Below are 20,935 nucleotides of genomic sequence, written 5' to 3' on the forward strand. Positions count from 1 at the left end.
GCCCAAACCTTCCATAACCTGCAAATTTCATTGGCAAGCTACACTATTAGCCTTAGCTTGCCGGGCAGCCCGCCACCTCGTTTCTGCCTTTCAGATAGCTCCTCATTCACTCTACGCACACTCTCTTTTCCTGTGTGAAGTCCTAACTTTGTGTGTGGTACCTCAGCAAATGCTTTGCCAAACTCCCAAAAGAGCCCCAGAAGCTCCTGGGGTGGGGCAGGGAGGGGAAGCATAGCTCCTTTCCACAAAAACAAAGCAAACTTACCGAAGACAGGTAGATATGTCAGACGATTTGGTCTCAGATAAACCTATTTTGCCTTTTGTCCTAGGTAGTTGCTTGGGAATTTTTACTGTCTTCAAAATATCTTACAAAGTCACACAAATATTGGGGTTCAGATTAATGGGGTTTCATCGCTTAGCCTATTTTTTCCCCTTGTTCTGCCTTCTTTAATATTATTCTTAATAGATAAATGGTTGGGCTGCAATACATTAATGCTCCCATTTAAGAGTTCAAATGATATCGCTAGAGCAGCTGTGTAAGATGACACAGAAGAGGATGGAAAATGATAATTAGATTTCTCCACATATCTGGTTCTTAGGAGGTAATTACAGTTCTCCAAGTCATCACATACCAGCCCAGTTATACAACCCTGCTTTGTTTGTTAAACTTGTTTGAGATCATTTGAATTTAGCTCACGCTCTTTCTTAGTCATCTGTATCACACCCAGGGAAACAAGCCTTTAAAACACGTATGCGTGCGCACACACACACTCACAGAGGTGCGATACGTGTGACGCCGACCCTCCCTCGACCGCCCATTAATACCGGCGTTCTGTCTGTCAGCAGGGGGATGGGCATCAAGTCAGACACGGGAGCAGGAGAAATGAGAAGGAAAGCCGGACAGCTGTACGTGGTTCGTTTGTCCCGGGAATTTGCTTCTTCCCCACCACCCCTTCTCCAGTCCCTCTGGTCTAATCCCTAGAACAAGAACACTCTTATTTTATAGTTCCAAGAACTCTCTGGTTAGTGCCAATGTATATTTCCACTTTCTCTATGAATAATACATGGTATAAGAAAACTTAAGCTTAAAGGAAAGATCATACTATTAGAACACAATCAAGGCATAAAGCTGGGCACCTCTTCCTGGCTACTGTACCTGTTTCTCCATTAGGTAGGCTTCTTTCCTCCATGACGAAACCCAGAGGTTTCTGAAGCTTTAGACCTCTAAAAAGGCGGCACCACAGAAGCAGAGAGTGCTTATTTCTTGTGGGAGAAGGGAAGGCGCTCAAGCAAAAGAATGGTGGGAACATACCTTTGTCACAGCTCACAGGAACCCCATTCTTTCGATGAAAACTCACAAGCCTCCTTTACCCTTACTTGGAAAGAAATACCTACGTTCGTCCTTTACGTAAATTCTGATCAAGAAAGTTTAAAACATGTGTTCATTAGTACTGGCCAGACAGGGGGTCAGATCTGCCTTTATTTTGGTTTAGTTAATGAACCTTAGCTCTGCATATGAAATTCCGCTTCTATTTTTTTTTTTTTTTCTGATGAGTTTTACTTACTCAAAATTACACCTACCCTTCCAAACGCTTAGCAACATTACAAAGTGCATAGAGCTCAGTAAGGGCTAACAACTTGGATTCCAAACACGTGTTTCCCCAGTTTCTAAATTTCCTTGTGTTTTGGGTGTTCATCTGTTATGCATCCCCTGATCAGATATACGTACCTGAACTTACTTAATGATTTCCCCTGCAAACAAGCTGGAGAGGGAAAAAAACGGGCTCACCATTTGCTTTCTGATATTTGCAAAACAAGTGTTCATTTTCATAGTTCAAGATATTGCACATTAGGTCATTCTTCCCTTGGCTGGGAGTCGGGTTACTACTTTTTAATCAAATCTAACCACGTTATCACTGTAGCTCCAGTACAGTCCATGCAAATTTTGAAATAGACTCTAAGCCTACTCTCAGACGTACCAGAATCAGGATTAAAAAAAAAAAAAAAAAAAGTCTAACAAAAAAGTCTGCCTCCTATTCCTTCCCCTGCCTTAATACAACATTACTTCTGCTGTGCTTACAAGGCTGGTAACGGTACCAGAAGTTAGCAAGGCAAGAAGTTACTTCTCTAACAGTGCTTGTTCTTAGGGTGGAAGAGTTACTCCACAGGCAGCGACATGTTTCAGCAATAGATGGTAAAAGGCAGTAAGTGAAGGGAAGCCCATTCTTTCCCTACCCTTGTATTTTCAACATACAATCTCAGAATGTAAAAAGTTTATGAAAAAAAGTTCCCATGGGTATATATGCACCATGGGTTTAATTTGAACCGGGAGCACACTTTTGAAGCACATCGCATTTTCTCTACTGAACGCCTTTTGGTTCACAGTGCAGAGGTTTCAGAATACGTGTTGTTTCATCTAAAAGATGTCCAGACTGGAAGATGCGCTGCTAACATGCACTCCAAACGCAACAAGCGGCCAGTTTGTAAACCTGACGAGCAGACAAAAGTAGAACCTATGAAATGCATACAGTGTGGGAGGTGAGCTATTCACACCGGGTGGGGTGCACCGCTTGCTAATGCAGACATCCGCTTTCTGGGATTCGTTTGCTGCCTCTATGAAAATCCTTCATACACGTAAACGTGCAGGCCTCTAGCTACCCGTGGCTGACCTATTCTGGCAGTGATCAAGGCAACAAATAGTGAAATCTAGCTTTAAATCAACAGGGCTTTTCTTATAACAGACATCAGTATTCACAGCAGCTTCTAACTTACTGTGTGGCACTCCCCACCCCCCCGCCCCTGAACTTAAACACACACATAGAGTTCACTTTGAATCCGACAAATACTTGTGTGGAATAATCAAGAAAAGACCCTCCATTCAATAAATCCACCCAGTTTTCAGTCCTGCTACTAAAGCAGGTCACCTTTATCAACATTCTGGATGCTCTGCTGCATTTTCTTCTTCATTAAAGACAGGATGGAGATTGCCCTGTGCTGTAGCCAGAGGAAAGCAACCACACCGCTGCTCTCGGTACGCTTGTGGAATGCAAGATGTTTTCCCCTCTCCCTTGGTAAATAACGTTCTTTCTAATATCTCGTATTACATGGTTAGGACAGATATTTGCAATTGCCCAACAAAGCCCCAACCTCTGGAAAACTGGAAGCAGGCAAAGCGAAGAAGAGAGTATTTGTGTAAAAGACAACGGCAACAGTTTAAACCGTCAATATTAAACAAGTTGAAAGCCGTATCTAAACCAGAAGAGTTTTGTACGTTTTCTGAAGTGCTGAATATTCAGACAGGGAAAAAAAGTTGATCAAAGCCACGGAGGAAACCAGACATTTGCCCCACCATTGCTCACTGTTTCTGAAATCACTTAACCTGATAAAAAGCTCTAAAGTCAGAGCTCAAGCTAAGATGAGTATAATTCAGTTAGGACTCACCAGAAATAATATCACCACTATTAAAATCAGAAATTAGTTTATGGTACTGTCCGTGTTGTGTGAACTGAATTAGCTCTGCCCTACTGGAAGCCTGCCTTTCCAGAACACTGCCGGGCCCTTCCAGCAAAAAGAACACGAGGAGCTGTAGCGAGCTCTCCCAGTACAGGGTCAATCCATGGCTATCTGTTGCCAACCACCACCACCACCAGACACTTGCAAAGGAAGACCGACACACAACTGCTGTGTTTCTGACATTTACTCAGCAAGAGCCTAACTCCAAATACGTGATTTGTTTGTGTTTCCAAATGATGCTTTCCTGAAACCCATTTTTTTAAGCTGACATCTGTTCCTTCACTGGATTGCATTGCATGAAATGCCTCTGCATTTACCAATTACTCACACATGTACAGCTCATGAAGTTTCCCATGCAGAAGACAGAGGTTTCGGCAAAAAAAAAAACAAAAAAGGGGGGTGGGGCGGAAGTAGTATAACGGTATTTCAAACTTTTATTATTTTTTAAAATAAATTTTTACCTGCATTATGTTCAGATCATAACTGTGATGGAAGCTTCTTATTGCTCTTCGGTTTGGCCCCTGAACACCTGTATTTCCTGTTGGAGTGTCTCACTATGAGAAATCAGCTGTTCTGCTTCTTATTTCCTTTTTAATATTATTGATCAGGAAAGATTCCTTTTATCCCAGTGATAACTAGTCAAGTAAGTTTACTCTATTAAAAAAATAAACAACAAAACAAACCCAAACCATCCTGACCATCATTTCCCCTTCAAAATAATTTATGAAGCAGTACCTCTTGGCCTTTTATTTGTATAAATTATACAACAACTATGGTTTTTTTTAGACAATGTGATGAGTCTGTATTTAGTACTTCAATCATTGTTCTCAGGGTTTGAAAAGTCTCTGATACTGGTGGTAGGCTCTTGTAAGAAGGTGAAATACTGAAAGAGGAGAAAAAAAGAAAATTATTTATCTTTTGCTGAGTTTTACAATTTACCTGGAAGTTAACACCTTAGCTTATTCTTCTCTTCATCCCCTTCTCCAACAGATTTGACACCTGAAATCAACAATCTGTTGCTCACAACCAGCTATTGCTTCTCATGACTCCTCACTCACTCTACGGAAGGAAAAGAATGACTACGTAAAAAACCTTCGAAAGTGGCAGAAGTTAAAGCAAAATTTTAGTGCTTGACGTCTTCAAGCCTTACCTACCTTACCCACTATTATTCTTCTACCACAGACAAATTAGCCACTCAGGTTAATAACCTTTGTATTATTACTTCAAGTCCTTTGGGCTGTGGTTCTACAGATATTTTTCTGAGCACCAAGCAAAGCCAACTTTAGCATGTTCTCCACTCTGGCTCATTCCTTGCCCATTACACATCTCTCATTTGAGCCAGCAATGCAAGAGGGAAAAAAAAAAAAAAACCACTGGGACTGTGCTACAAAATGGTCTCAGTTAAAAATAAATTTTGGTTTTGGCAAGGTTATTTTTTAACACAAATCAGTTCCCTGATCTGGTTTGCTACAGACCCCCATAGATCTCAACGGTACAACTGAGAGGGTCAAATACACATAGGCAGGGTTGAAACTGCTTAAGCTGACTTCGCTCCCAAGACAGAAGTTCCCCTTTGATAAAGATATGGAGAGGCAAGAAAAGAAGAAAAAAAAAAAAAAAAAAAAAGAGGCATGAACAGAAGATTAAGAAAGAGGTTGAGTATATAAACCGGGAGATTTACAGTAAAAAACTGTGGGAACCATAAATATTTTATATTTCCACGACAACCAAGTCACAATATTTATGCAGACTACTTTTAATAAAAACCACAACTTGCTACACTGTAGTTTAAAAATGTCACTCCCCAATAAATGCTGAATTTAACTCCATTTACACATAGATTTTTAGCCTGAGTCTGACAAAGGTGTCCTTGCGTCTTCTTAAGAGCCTTCTTCATTTAGGCAGAGATTTTATAATCTAGTGAAATTCACCAGGCTGAGAACCACTGATACTGAAGTTAAACACCACTAATTAGCATGAGATATTTGGCACTAACCTGAGAATAACTCAGGTTGGACCAGCCCTCAGGGAGCCTGTGATCTAACATCCTGCTCAAAGCAAGGTCAACTGCAAAGTCTGACCAAGGTGTCAGGACTTTACCCTCTCAGGTCTTGAAAATCTCCAGGGACGGAGACCGCACAGCCTCTCTGGTCACCCTGCTCTGATGCTTGACTATCCTCAGAGTGAAAACATTATGTTCTGTCTGAACCTTGTTCCAACTCACACACATTGCCTTTCGTCCTCCCACCAAGCACCACCTGGCTCCATTTTCTCAATACTCACAGGTACTGCAAAGCTGCTGTTAGGTCAAAGCCTTCTCCAGGCTGAACAAGCCCAATTCACTCCTGTTAAGGCATGTGCTCCAGCCCCCTGACCGCCTCGGTGGCTCTCTACTGAATGTGCTCCAGCTTATTATTGAAGACTTTACTGCAGCTGCCCCTAAACTGGATGCAATATTCTAGCTGTGGTCTGAAGTGCTGAGTACCCCCTAAATCTGATTACCCAAACAGCTTTGTACCCATCTAGCTGTCCATTCGTCCAGACCATAATGCACTATCTTGGTTTGAGAGTTGCTCTCTTCTCATCCCCAAACCTAGTCTTTTATCACAGAAAACAGTCATACTGGGTCACACAAGGGTTGGTAGACCCATGCTGAATGTCCCCAGTCACCTTCTCCTTCATATACCCTGAAAAGCTTTCCTTGAGGACTCGCTTCATGACTTTCCCAGGGACCAAAGTGGGGCCGACCAGCCCACGGTTTCTCTGGGTTGTCCTTCTGGCCTTCTCGAAGATGGATGCAAGATTTCCTTTCCTGCAGTCACCAAAAACGCCCCGTGACGTGCACAACCTTTCAGAGGTTATAGATGGCCTTGGAAGGCCATCGGCCAGCTCTCTCAGCACTTTAAGCGTCTTGACCCTGACTTGAAGGATCCTAATGCTGGTTTTGTCTCTGGCCCAATGTTTAGATTTTGTAAGGGGAATAATCACTAACAGAGAAATCAATGCACCAGATTCATAACACTGACAAGGAATTAACATGTTCAGTATTCAAAACTCAATTCATATGAAAAATCAAACTTTTAAATCATTAATCACATGTCCTGCAGTTATACTAAGTAACATAATTCTGTATATTTAAAACTTCCACCTACTATGAAAATACTCATTCTCCAAATTAAAATAGCACTAAAGGACAAGTGAATGACTTTTGATATATAGTTCAAGGAGTTCCATAAGAATGGGAAAAAACCCAAAACCTAAGTTAAAGGTTTCCCCTGCTTTTTCACAAAATTGCCAGATTTACTAATGATAAATAAAATAATAATAAAAAGGCAAATTTGACCACTGGACAAAAAGAAAATATTAACCCAAACAATCTTCTCAGAGGGTAACACTCACATAACTGCATGTCTAGACTACTAACTACCCTGTTAGACTAGAAATAAACTATTGTGTGTGTAAATCCAGATCTTATCAATCCCTAAACAGTTAAAAGATACACTGAATCATTTACTAAACTCAATTTCCAAGGAACATTTTTTAGTATAGGTTTAAATTTTACATATAAAGTCTTTCATATTTTATTTCCCCACCCCCCACCCGAACAAAAAGATTTACCTTTTTAGATTCATCCAGCTCCTTGCTATTTTGCTAAAAGCTTCAGACCCCGGTGCTGTCATTGCTTCAAAATCAACCAGCTGAAAATGCAACACAATAAAAAAAGATCTTAAGAAATTAGGGAAGTTTTAAGTTCTCTAATTCTAGAAAGTTAATCCTCAAATAACCTTAACACATAAATTGAATTCTAAAACATACCCGTCCTCTTGTGACAAAATGCAGTTATTTATTTTTTTTAAATCTCTTAGGAAGTTGTTTATACTAATGAGTCAGTGCCAGAAAAATACTGACTGTCTTCAGCCCTTTTTAAAATGTCCAAATAAGATGGGGATATTTCTCATTTCTACATACTGTATTCTGCAAAATATTGTATCACATGATTGCTAGATTTATATTGGACTTTCCAGGCATTCCATACTACTTCTTTATGCAGTGGGTTTTCAGACAAATTTGACTACACACAGCCAAGAACTCTGTGCAACTTCATAGCTACAGCTGAAAATAAGTTTTCAGCAAAACAATGTGCAGTCGAAAACCTGGGTTACCTCGTACTGAAACATTTAAGCTGACACATTTGTGGTTCAGTGAACTTTGGCTGAATTCAAGGCAGGGTTCTGAGAGCACACTACCTATATTCTTGGTAAGACAGGAGTAAGCTTACTAACTATTCTGTGCCCAGACTCCTTTTGTCCCTCGTCACCAGTCTGGAAGGCAGCATGCATGCCAGGCACCAAAGCTCTCTGTGGGTTTGCACACCCCACCGCAACCAATACTGGAAGCTGCACCAGCCGTGGCCACTGACTGACCTGCCAGGCAACAACAGGACTCGTGACTACTTTGTCTTCAGAGCAGTCTGATAACGCACGCTGTCACATGCTTGTGACCAGAAATACCCTCCTAAGGAATCTAGCAAAACACCAAAAAATAGCCCAATTTCATTCAACTGGGGAAAAAAATTTCTTCCCGCTGGAGAAAAGTTCTTTAAAAATGGTTTTGTTACAATTCAGGTACTGTTTCAGGAAAAAAACCCAAATGTAAAAATGTCCCCAAAGCTTCCTCTAAGTCAGAAATCCAGCTCTTTAGTTATGCTGAAACTCTGCCTGCCTGCCTAAAATCAGTCAGCAAAATGCACTACCTCATTAAATACTATGAAGATGCATGGGAAAACCCACTTAAGTCTTTTACCTTAGCTTGAACTCCCACAGAATGGTGAAGATACCAGCTTAATGGCATGCCTAAAAGGAAGCTTTCTTGCTACTAAGAGCAGTTTGCTCTTAAAAGCTATTAGGAGTTCATTGTACTGAAAGGACAAACTTCATTGTTTTCAGGGCTTTCTAGAACAAAAGGGAAAGTTGCTCTTTCTTCAGTTATCCACTTGGGATATCTTCTTCAACAACTTTGATTCTCACTGGAATTTCACTGATTCCTTTGACAAAACATTAAAGAGACAGAGGCACCCTCACTCCTTTCATTCTGAAGAGGCAACACAGCTAACAGACCAATAGTTGAATAAAGAAAGGGAAACCCTGGTGCTATAATATTCAAGTGTAGTCACTTAAAAACTAGAACTTATTTTAAAATAAGCAGAATACAGAGAGGAAGGAGAAATTGAGAGAAGTTGCAAATAACATTTTTACTTAGCGAGCCCTAAATGCTCTGGAATACATCGAGAGCAAAGACAGAAAATTTGTGCTGTGTGCCAAGAGTTACTAATTCTGCCCAAGTATTCTAGGAAACCTTCTCAAAGAAAGCTGGAAAGAGCCGCTCAGCACACTAGAAATGTAATTACTGTGGGACACAAACTGCTACAACTTGACTAACCAAAATTATTGCATGTACTGTCTCTAAATCTCACCTGCTGTGAGAACAGCAGTATTGTCAGAACCTTCTCAAGCTGCAAGGCACCATGGTATGCAGCTAACCCACCTCCCGTGAACAAGTGTGCAACTTCTGTTCATTTTACAACTCCTTCCTCACATGTACAAGTATTACTTCCTCCATCGAGGCTGAACCAGTGTATGTTGATACTTGCCTTTCCTTTAGGGATTTTTCCTGATACTTCTTTTCCACTTGCCATTAGTGCTCCCATGATCACTGAATATGCTATCACACTAAAAAAGAAAAAAAAAAAAAATCAAACTCAACACACTAAGTACAGTAAACATCTTTCCACTATGCTATTTTAGACTACAAACCAAATAGAATATAGTACTGTTTCACAGAAGGCTAGTAAAAATTACTGTGCTAGTTACTTTATTTTAGAAGTAAAGCCAGGCATGAAACACTTGAAGTGAAATCACCGTTACTTTCCATAGGATCATAACTTCATGCCAGAGGTATTGGACTTTAACTCCTGAAGAGCACTGTTTCTACAGTAGTCAGAATCATAATTTCAGACTTACGAGTTCTTAAGACTCCACAGAGCTGGGAAAAAAGCAAACTCCTGTTCCCAAGAAGCTTAGCTGTAGCCCAGAAGAGTTTATGAACTCTACTGCAACAGAGCTAGAGGCACTGTAAAACTGCTCGGTCACTTATTTTTTTAATTGTGAAACTCAGAATTTCTGTTAACTTTTACATTCTGTAAGATAAAGGCAAAGTCTGATTATAAAAATCAAGTCTCAGGATCTTTTAAATTTTATTTTCTACTGAACTGTGTTTAATATTAAGCTTAAAAAGATCTTAAGTGCTTTGTGGAACGCAGGTTCACAATAGTCTTAGATGTAGCCAGGTTTGAATTAAACTAGAATTTCAGCTGAAGAGATATGTGACATAGACTATTCTAGGGTTTTATTTGGTGACTCTAAACAGTTGCAATAAAATAGTAAAATAATATTTTAGTGCATTTTATTAAAATAAGTTATCTCAAAGTATATTTCATCTTAAATAAAGCAGTAAAGCTTCTTGAGTGAAGTTACAGTGGTGTAACATAATATGGACTAGGAACCCAAGCATTACAATTTAAAAATGACACTTCTCAATCTGTGAGCTGAACCCCATAAATACAGACTATGCATCATGTCAAATAGACACACAGCTATGAATAGTTACCATCAGCAATTACAAACCAGCTTCTGAAACAGTACTGAGTCAGCACCCGTTGTCCCAGAAGGACAAAATGAGAGACTGTGCAGGACACACAGCTCAACCCAGAGAGTTTTTTGTATTAAAAAATACATTAAGATACCTCAACACATGGACATTTTACCGCATGCATCCAAGATAACAGACATGATAAAGACAATCACTAACCTAGATCCTCTTGAAAGTGGCATTAAATTATAGAAGTAATAAACTAATGACAGGATCAAGTTGCAAACAGCATCCACTTCCTAAGCAAGAGAAAAAAAAAGTGAATTAAAGATAATTTAATAGCCAGGTAATACCATATAAAGGAGCACATATAGGAAAGTCTTACAGTACTGTGATTTATTTTTTTTTAAAAGAACCATTTCAAATGTGAAAAATGCCAAGCTAAGAAGTTGAAGTCTGATTAACAGATGTTTAAGCAAATTGTTTCGTAATAGCTTTAAAATTTAGATGAACACAGTTCATCCACATTATGTTAAAGGATGAAAAATGGAAAGCACAAGCTCAAATCTAGTCAGATTCTCGGTGCACTACAAATCAACACCAACACTATTCTAGTGCTTCTCAGGAATTTGCGTTCCTTCTCATCTTGTATGTAGCCACCACAAGCCAAATCCCAAGCAGTGCTTACAAAGGTGATGAAACAGGGAACACAGACCCATGAGAAAAATAAAGAGAACAGGAGGGTGGGGGAGAACACGCTGTGATACTGAGATATTATCGGGACTCTCTCTAGTACTGCAGAGCATAGCAAATTTTAAAGTAGCACACAAAATTATGGCAACTTCTTATGATATTTGTCATAATTGGGTTTTAGCAAGCAGTTGATTTTATTGCTTAAGATATCTGTCAAAAAATTATTACAACAGTGACAGTTAAACAGAAGGTATAAAAACATAATAGAATTTTATCATGGAATTCATAATTTCCATTAAAACAGCCTTACCCCCAGCTCTGCAGACAGAATTAGAACTTTTCCTTTAGCTGTTAGATCCTTATATAGCGCATCTATTTCTGCATGATACAGCTGTGTTCTCTCTTCTGTTGTCTGAGTTTCTACCGAAAATAGTATGTTCCCCACTCTATCAAGTGGATGAAACAAAAAAGGAGGTAAGAAATTTTTTTGAACAGAACTTGATGCATAATCTAATACCCAGGGTAAATTACAAATGTGCTGCCATTGAATACCACATCATAACCTTTTTCCTATAATTTTGACTTAAGCAGGAGATTATGTGCACTTTCCCCCTTTTAGTTTAAAACAAAATCACTGAATTAAAACCGTTTCGTGACATTGCAAGTTTGTCTGCAAGAATACTTGAAGATTGCTGTCTAATCACAGTTGAAGTCTTTCCATTGAAGAATACCTGACAAGCGTTACTGTTTCACTGAAAATGTCATATTTCTTTTTTTTTCCCCTACAGTTTGAAATATCTTCATGGGCTTGACATTTTTGTGTAGAATGTAAAGTGTAGTTTTGTTAACTTTTAAACTCCCAAAATGGAATTGTTTTGGTATGAAAGCAGAATTACAAACTACGAGTCAAAAGACTGACTGGTGCAGAACAAAGTTAGACCGTTTTACTCACACCAAAATTTTTTCCCCCAAAACAGTGAGGCCATATATTTAATGCCATTTCGCTGTATATGGGCATAGGATTTAGAATGTAAAATTAAAACCCAAGAGATAAGTTAACATTTTAGAGGGGAAGTTTGGCCTCCATGCCACTCATTGGAAGCACACAAGTTTTAGGAAAAATTCTAGTGCATAGAATTTTAAATCCCATAAGCCAAAGTTTTAATCAGTAGTAGGACAGAGCTTCTGAGATTCACATTAATGCTCATTCTTCAGGAAGATGAGGAGCCAGCATCCATAAAGTGAGAAATGTACTATCTCAGCCAAAGGGTGGCCCAAAGCCTCCCGACTGTACCCTCATACATTCAGGTATTTCTCAATTGTCATTTGCAGATAGAAGGTGTGCAAACATCTCAAAACATAAAAAGGGCCAAAAATCCAAACAGAAGAGTCTCTTCCATTCTTCAATCACAGAAGTTTCCATTCCGTTCAGGACTTTTCAGTTGCCGTAACAGACAAGGTTTCACAACAAGAAATGTATTTTGATGAGGATAGAGACTGTTATTTTTGAGATTTTCCCCTTTAAGCATTTTATAGTCTAAGACGAGTAACAAGGCATCTCTTCACTTTTGCGCTACATGTTAGAGAATCATCTCAATGGGACCTACTCTACCAACGTTATATCCATATTCCCTCTTTGTTAGGGAACACAACAGGAATTGGAAGTCCTCAAATGAGCAAATTTTTTAGTTATTTACAAAAATGCCACTAGTGAAAAACAAAACGCACTTTATGCAAGCAGAAATGGCATTTGAGAAGATTAATTGCTAATACTCCATCATTAATTAGTGTACTGGAACCCCTGAAAAAAGCAAACATACTTATCTCCTGTTATTGTAATTGTGAATCCATCATATTCTTTCCCTTGATCCTTGAGGCTGGGGACTTTTGTGTTCACAGTAAACCCATCTCTTGTTTTACTGTTAAACTGCTTTCAAAAGGAAAAATAAGCAATATTAGAGCGAACAGACTACCTAGCTATTGTTTTGAAACATTTTAAATACATGGAGCAGAAATGAAAACGGACGAACAGAGGGAAGAGGACAAAGAGTTGCTGTCAGCTACATTATTTCATTTATCCTTTATTTCCTACTGAATGGAAATAATTAATAATGAAGGAGACATTTGACACTTAACTTTACAAGTATAGGGTGAATACAAAGCAGCACCGTTTACGAAAAGCAACTGTACGAAGCAGTTTGAGTTGTTCAGATTTCTCCCCAAGTTGCATGTTGATAGTAACCTTTTGGTGTAACAACGTAAATGCAAAAGCAGGAACCTGAGAGCTTGTTTTATGTTTACACTAAGAGGTAGCTGCATTAGTCTGAGTGCGGATTCCAGAATACGGCTCACAGCAACGACTTCTTAACTGTGATCCAGTTTCAATTAATGTTTATCCTCATCAGAAGGAAAAACATCAAAGCTTTAGAATTTTAGAAAGCTACATTATCTAAGTGTAATAATGTAGCCAAAGGGTTGTATAAACCAGGCAAAACTGTATTAAGTAAAGCCAAAAGCCCAGCTTTTGACATATAACATTTCCCAGCTACCCAAATAACCAAACTACATCAATATTAGCACTCATTTTTTACAGGCACTATTAATGACTATTATGCAATAGTGTTGAATGCATTACTCAGGCAATTATTTATTTAAAGAGAGAATTTGTGATCCAGAATGTTTTGTTTAAAGAGAATCTCTATTTATTTTAAAGAAGCAAACCTCAAAGACTCTAATGAGAAACAGCGTTCCACTTCCATACAATTCAGAATAGGATACAGAAGATTCAAACCAGAGCAAAGTGTAGAGGTTATGAAAATCAGGAGGAATATTTGCTGCCAGTTGAGACTTTTATTTTGAAATAAGTTAGGTATAGTCCACTGTGCTCATATATTTTCATCATCTGCATGGAGTAACCTATATTTTTAACTTCACTAATAGCATTTTTTTCTGTCCTACAATTCAACAGTAGCCACATTAGGTGCTCTACAGGGCCCTGTTTGCACCTTTGGGTGTCAGCAGGGAACACTTTAATGTCTATCCACCCCACCATCTACTACCTCTTCATTACAAGCTTTTGTTTAGGTTTAGTTAGTATCCACTTGGCTTCATCTTTCAAGGCCAAGAACAAGACAGTAATATAAAAAGGACCTTCAAAATTATGGTACATTCTTTGAAGACATATTAGTCCTACATGCTGAAAAAAAAAAAACACCCTTAGAAAAAATTTAGTGCTTGAGCCATGTAGCTCCTGTAAAGACATCTGTAGCACACAAGTGAATGAGGACTACTACCATGAACAAATCCAAACCCAGGTGCTCTACCAGTAGTAGCAGCAATTTATCTTCAGAGAGCTCGGTTCTATGGCAATCCATCAGCTTTGGTTAGATACGAAATTGCAATGTGGGCACACCCAATAAAAAATAGCAATGGCTTTGTCTCTATTTAGAATGACTGTTTCTTCCCAAATTTTATTTTATTCTAGATAAAAATCCTGTCCAATCCTTTAAAAAGAAGTACTTTATAACAGCATTTCCCCAAATGCAAATACTTACACACTGCTCATCCTAGATTAGTTTGGGGGAGTGGGGGAGAGGGGGAAGACCCTTTACTTAAGGCTTGAGCTAGGTTTATTGCTTCAGTTAAGGGTATAAGTCATTTTGCACATCATATACCCAAAAGCCTTTCTATGAAGGCCACCACCAGCAAGAACAGCGTCTGCAGGTTTCCCCACTCCTTTTCTGACACTCTTCCAAAAGCACAAGTACGTAAACCAGGATTTCCTTTCGGATTAGCTGTCAGTCACTAAGGGCAGCTGTTCCTCCTTTTCCCCGTGCCAGCCCCACCACTTACTGACCTGCACCAACGAACCTAAGATAAAAAGAGCTTCCATGTTCCTCATCTTTCAGACACACATCTTCAATTTTTTTCCTTCATACTGCACAGGCATACTGTGAGCCCGTTACGGTGGATCTGACCACAAACCCTCCTGGCTGATAAGGCCGGCTTCAGAGAATTATATTCAACATTATGTTTTCCTGTCATTTCTTTACCAATTCACAGTTAGGCCAAGCCTTTCAAATATACATCACGTGCCCACATATTTCAAAGGGAAGGTCATACCCTACGTATGCAGATTTGACATAAGTTAATGTTTCGAGTTACTCATTTGAAGCTTATACACAATGGTTTTACTCTGAGGAACTGCTTATCTCCCAGAATACACTTCATTATTTTTATCATATTTTGAAGTTTTTAATTTACCTTCATTATGGGAAGAAGATCTTCTACTTTATGTACCTTTTCCAAAGCTTCTCGAACCTCTAATAGTCCTTTTGGATTATTAGCACTGGAATAAAATTAAATATGGAATTGCAACAGTTATACACATGCAGCATTTCTGGAAATCCATCTAGCTTTAACCTAATTAGCCATAGTGGAGCAAGTTATTGGAAGTTATTTAATTATTTCTTTTCTGAAAGTTCCTTCCTACTTGGCCATATGCCCTCCTATTCTTCAAAAAGTAATTTCCTCCTATATCAGCTCAGCTTATTTTTTTTCAAGCTTCAAACCTCAACTTCAAACTTCACATTTATCTTATTAGTTTGCTGTTGGCCACTCTAAAGAATTAAACAGTGCTTGCATGAGTGTGTGTGGGCAGGGGGCTGTTGACGAGGAAAGATGGAAGAATAAAGTTAGAAATATTCTTCTCAAAATATATGGATCTGTGTAGCCTCAAAGGGATGTAACTACTACAGATGCAGGCACAGCTGGACCATGAAGAAACCTATTGAACTCGTGCTCTAATATTTATTAATCACTGTACACCCAGATTTTAAGAACAAAATTATTAAGAAGTCATGCACAAATTGCTCTGGTTTAGCAGAGGTTTAGGTTAAGGTCAGATGCTGCTACCTAACAAGTAATAAAGATTCTCTGCTCCTTCAGAGCTACTTGTCAAACACCAGCTTCAGTTAAAATTAGCTCCCATATCTTCTTTTCTCTTTTTCTCACTCCCACTATTTAATAAATTTATCTCAATATTCAGACAAACTGTACTCTGTTCTACCAGAATGAAACCCAACATCTTTAATAAATCATATTTTTCGAAAGAATTTAGAACCACTCATGCCAAAACTGTGGGTACAAATTCAACACCATTATTAGTTTCTAGGTATCCTGTAATTCACAATGTTTTTTCCCTATTCGTTTAAGTTTTTGTGGCAATGAATAGGATTTTGCATTTCCAGTAGGAAATAAGACAATTATAGATACTAAGAAAACTAAAACTAAGAAAATATCCGTCAGACTTTCTGAAATGAACATTATTTACACTTCAAATCCATATTACCAGGGGAGTGAAGCGGGGGGGGGGGGGGGGGGGAGGGAGAGCAGGGGGAAATAATCAGTAAGTTACCCATGATAAACAAGGATCCTATCTTTGATAAAATGAAGAATTTTCTCAAAATATTCCAGGTACCGGATGTTAATGACCTGTCCCCTACAAAGAAAAGAAATGTTTTTTTCAAGTCTTGTTTTTCCAACCCAACATTCCAGGGCTAAGACACAAATATTACTCATCAATATTTAACAGAATTTTATCCACAGATGCTCTGTAAATTAAAGAAATGAGCTAGAGGTTTACCTGAGGTGGTGAATGACCCATCCCCCATTTTGAACACAGGCTCCATAGTGAACTTGCAAAGCTCATGCATCATTAGTGGTGGTATCACATGATAAACTACATTTCATGCATATTTCCCCATTTTCAGTGTGCCCATGTCCAGTAAATCTTATCTATATGATAATTATCAATTTGTACAGGTATATAATCTTCCTTACACAGTCATTTACACTCATAGATACCGCAGAACTAGGAGAGAATTCTCAATCTGCACAATGATTTACTTTGAGAAACAACACTCTCCAGTTTACATACTTGCCAATATATGTGCTGATCTGCTCTGACAGTCCACACACGTTTTTCTTTATTCACCTACGTCCCTCTATGTTGAACTAATTTTGCTTTGACTCCTAACAGTTACAAGTAGTAATTATTAAACAAAAACATCAAGAAGGTGGTGGTTTTTTCCCTTGGATTACTAAGGGAAAAAAAAAAATATAAAAAACTTAGTAGAAACCTGCTAGGATTATAACCACTCTGAGAGAAAAATTACATACCATTATTGCATTTGTAGCAGTCCTTCCTCTTCTCCCAGTCTACAAAACAAGATTTTATAAAGCAAACGTTATCGCTCTCTGAGGAAGCAAAACCACTGTCAATCACAGGAAGGTGTGTACACCTAGCCTTCTTTTCCACTCTAAGTGATTCATGGCAGCTTAAGTCCCTGTCTAACGTCTCACTCTAGAGTCTCACACTTCCATAGGCCTAGTCTCAGAATAATGGCAGAATCAGTCTTTACAAACTGAACAGAATTAGAACACATATACATATCTGCACACAGGAAAGGGAGGCAGGGAAAGCGGAAGTATGAAGACAAAACTATATACATAATTTGCCCTTGTTGTACGTCCCATCATTTTCCATCTGTATTTAAAAAAATATCTGTACAACAGGCAGAAGCGTGTCAGTATAGTGAACTGGATTTTCGTTTAGTGGCATCTTGGGAAATACATCCAAACCAGACCTATTCTTCTGAAAGGCCATCTAGAAGCAGTAGTACCAAAAAAAGTCTTTTGGTGGGTGGTCAGAAGTGATTTGTGTTTATGCCCACTCTTTCTCCTTGTTTAATAAACACTACCACCAGGAATTCAAAAATAGCAGTGTTCCAGAGAGTGTTTTGATCTTTTAATGAGAATATTGAATATATCATTAATGTTTAGCTGATCGCAAACCCTTGTTTTGCCTATGAAAATAACTTAAGCTTTCAAACACATTTTCTCTACTTCAAAAGAAACTTGGTAGCTTTGATCATTTAAGCCAGAAAGGAGATAAGCCAAAGTCATGCTTATCTACAGACCCAGGAAGAAGTAGTGACAGCTGATATACTTGCATCTTGAGAATGGTAAGATCTGGAAGCCTTCAAACACTGTAAAGTGCAAGACGTTTCTTATACACCTTTAACAGAAGGTCCCCAAATCGACTTAAAACAAACAAAAAACCTTCTTGTTTTCTGACACTCTCCGAACATTTTGCCACTCTGGAAAAGAAATCTTTCATTCTGCAGCCACTGAATGCTAATGTCTCCATGCCAAGGCTCACTTGACAGGAATCGCTTAACAAAAATGGACTTTAAATGCAAAGGATTCTGAGTAAAGAAAAAGGTTATGTTAACAGATATCTAACCCAAATACTTTTTTTTTTGCACACAGAAGTTACTGGTGTACAATTTAGACCAAAGAAAACCTAGAGACAGCTTGAGCTCAGCATGACTACATCTGTTATGAATACTAAAAGAACACCCAACTGCTATTGTTACACTTATTTGACTGAACAGCTTATGTCCTTGTATGTTCAATAACCACAAAGGCTGCCATTTGTCAGCCTAAATAATCTACTCTTACACCTGGTTTTCAGGTAGCCATGCTGTAGGAAGAATTCAGCCTTAGTCATACATTTATGATAATAACTTTCAAATCATAAGCCAAATATCAAGCAATGTACACCTTCCTGAAAAACAGTTACAAGACTATAAAGTGACCTCAATTATCAACAAAAAGGTGTTCTGTAGCCTATTAATATCTTCAATCAGCAGCCATTTTGCAGTTGAGTAATGCAAGAAGATTATACAGATCTGTATAATCCAGTAAGAGTAAACGGTTATTTAGAAATCATAACGGACTAGAACATACTTCGAAAGTAAAATAATAAAAAAAGAAACCTATTACCACTTAATATATTAATTTCTTTTATCCCTCACCTCTTCTGAAATCACTGGGAGGGAATCCAAAAGCAGGAACAAATCACTACAAAAAGCTGACCAATGAAAGCAGCTATTACTTGGGATGCAGAACAATAAAACAAGTACAGGTTTCCAGACTCAAAAAGGGTGCAGTCACCACGCAGTACTAAAGTATGATCAACTCCTAAGGCACTGGTATTTAGGCTGCTTCAAACCTATTGCTCCTTCCAAAAAAGTGCCAAATCAATAATTTTCAGAGAACCACTACTTGGCTATCAAAAAGGCACAACCAAAATGCTGACGAGATCCCCAAAAGTCAAGGCTGAGCCAAAATCAAAAGGTTAGAATTAGATGCTCTGTGGGCCTACCATTCTGAATGTTCATGGAGATTATTTCAGATTTCTATGAAGTCACCAAAACAGCTGAAACAGTAAATCAGGAGTTTTGCTAGCATTCTCGCATGACAGCAAAGTAGTAAAGTACTTTGGCCAGTGAAAAACAGACTTGCGGACATACAGAGATCCTGTACAGCAACACATTTCCCCAGATTAAATATTCAATGTTATTTTCAGCATGGTAATCAAGTGCTGTTATATGAATGCCCTTCTGCCACCACAGACCATCTAGAAATTAAGCTTTTACTCTGCCATTTAAAATAAAAGCAGGCTTAAAAGAAGAAACAGATGAAGTATAGAATGCATCCCTGACTCTGAGTACAGATGGTTGTGGTTTCTGCTGCATCGTACATGTGAGAAGAGAGAAATGAAGCAGCAGCAAAGACGAGGGAGAGCTTGGAGCCTAAATGTAACACTTGGCTTGAAGGAAGACAGAAGCCTGAGCATAAGACTGTTCAAGAAGCAGCATATCCTGCAGGGCAGCTACTGATCTGCATTGGAGTTTAACGCTACATTGCAACCAGTCCCTAAAGTAAAGCGGAGGCTGCTAGGGTCCTTTCCGTAGAGTGGAAGGAAGAGCACAGACAAATTCTCATTAGCCTCTGTATGTGAACATTAGAGTATCACTGTTCTCCTCTGCCTGAAATAATTCGTGAGAAGGCTTTGCTTCCCTTATCCTCCTTCTTCCACACAGCTTCTCAAAAAAGAGAGAGAGATATATAAAAGCAGAATGACAGATCAAAAATTCAATACTTCCCATGGAGGGCAGGGAGGAGGGAAATGAGATGAGACCTGGCTACATATTTACTTACACAAACACTCTGCTCCTGTGATTGACAGTGATGTTGCCACATGGAGACTCTCACACTTCTGCCACCTCATGGGAGGTAGCACTGTCATGACTACAATACTGAGTCTTGCAGCATGGGAGAAGATGGAACGTACAACAGTGGTTGAATCTTTTAAATTTTACCTTTGTTTGAAAGTGCAACTGTTACCTATTTGTAGTTTTTGATTTACTTGGGCCTGCTTTGAAAACAACTAGAAGAACTATGGTTTTCCTCTCTATTGTAAATTGGTATTAAAGCTAATAGACCAGCATTGTTTCATTACTGCTGCCACTGTCTTTTAAAAGCAGCATTTGCAAAAATTACAACTGTGATGAACTTAATCTAATTTTTACATTTAAGGTAATTTGGGAATTAAAAACAGCACATAAAAATATGCATCTTCTGGATCCTAGTTAGGTCTTGTACTCAGTTGTACAAATAACGTTCAGGAAAAAGAGGAAATGTCGTGAGGGAAAATCTGAGGTACACAAAAGCCAAATGTTCCATTATAAAATATGAAATGAATATTAAAGCAAAACAATAAGCGCATATACATCCAATACTGTAATACTCTGACAAACAGCCGGTCAGTTTTGGTACAATCCCTTAGTGTGTGTGGGAAGGCTGTTCGGTAAAACTCTCATACCTGATTAAGTTAATGTGATTATTGAAACCTCTGCTAAGGCTTCGGGCAGGCATTTGGTCCAACCAAAGCACAGGCTGGTCAGGGTCAGCTATCCTACAAAGACACAAGACATTAATATTGGCACACGTTTCACACACAGCTTTGTTCACGCACAGAATAATTTTAGGCAAAAGCTAGAATTCAGAGACCACAAAAAAACTTCATTGAAACGCATGTACGATTTCCATAAGAAAAAAAAAACAACTCAAAAGCATTTTATGTTGCTGGAGTTTGAAACTGTTAATTTTTGTTGAGGCAAAGCTGCAACATATCCTATGGTCTTTCACAGCTTTGCCTCAGCCTCAACCA

The 20,935-nt window shown here is 38.6% G+C and overlaps 1 protein-coding gene across 2 annotated transcripts in view; it reads right to left on the reverse strand.

The window, feature by feature from the left end:
- Positions 1 to 4,233: 4,233 nt before the first annotated feature.
- TTC13 (tetratricopeptide repeat domain 13) overlaps positions 4,234 to 20,935 on the reverse strand; it is a 40,489-nt gene continuing 23,787 nt past the window's right edge. Inside the window, exons 15-23 of one of the 2 annotated variants that reach the window (XM_075089533.1) lie at positions 20,588 to 20,680; positions 16,271 to 16,354; positions 15,118 to 15,202; positions 12,675 to 12,781; positions 11,165 to 11,300; positions 10,381 to 10,460; positions 9,164 to 9,242; positions 7,132 to 7,211; positions 4,234 to 4,396 (exon numbers count right to left, since the gene is read on the reverse strand). In XM_075089533.1, the coding sequence (XP_074945634.1) occupies positions 4,273 to 4,396; positions 7,132 to 7,211; positions 9,164 to 9,242; positions 10,381 to 10,460; positions 11,165 to 11,300; positions 12,675 to 12,781; positions 15,118 to 15,202; positions 16,271 to 16,354; positions 20,588 to 20,680 (868 nt within the window). In that variant the 3' untranslated portion in view covers positions 4,234 to 4,272. Of the gene's footprint in view, positions 4,397 to 7,131; positions 7,212 to 9,163; positions 9,243 to 10,380; positions 10,461 to 11,164; positions 11,301 to 12,674; positions 12,785 to 15,117; positions 15,203 to 16,270; positions 16,355 to 20,587; positions 20,681 to 20,935 lie in introns of both variants that reach the window. The other variant, XM_075089532.1, reaches the window with a different exon arrangement.

This window comes from Phalacrocorax aristotelis, chromosome 3 (assembly GCF_949628215.1).
Source record: "Phalacrocorax aristotelis chromosome 3, bGulAri2.1, whole genome shotgun sequence".
NCBI classification, from domain to species: Eukaryota; Metazoa; Chordata; class Aves; order Suliformes; family Phalacrocoracidae; genus Phalacrocorax; species Phalacrocorax aristotelis.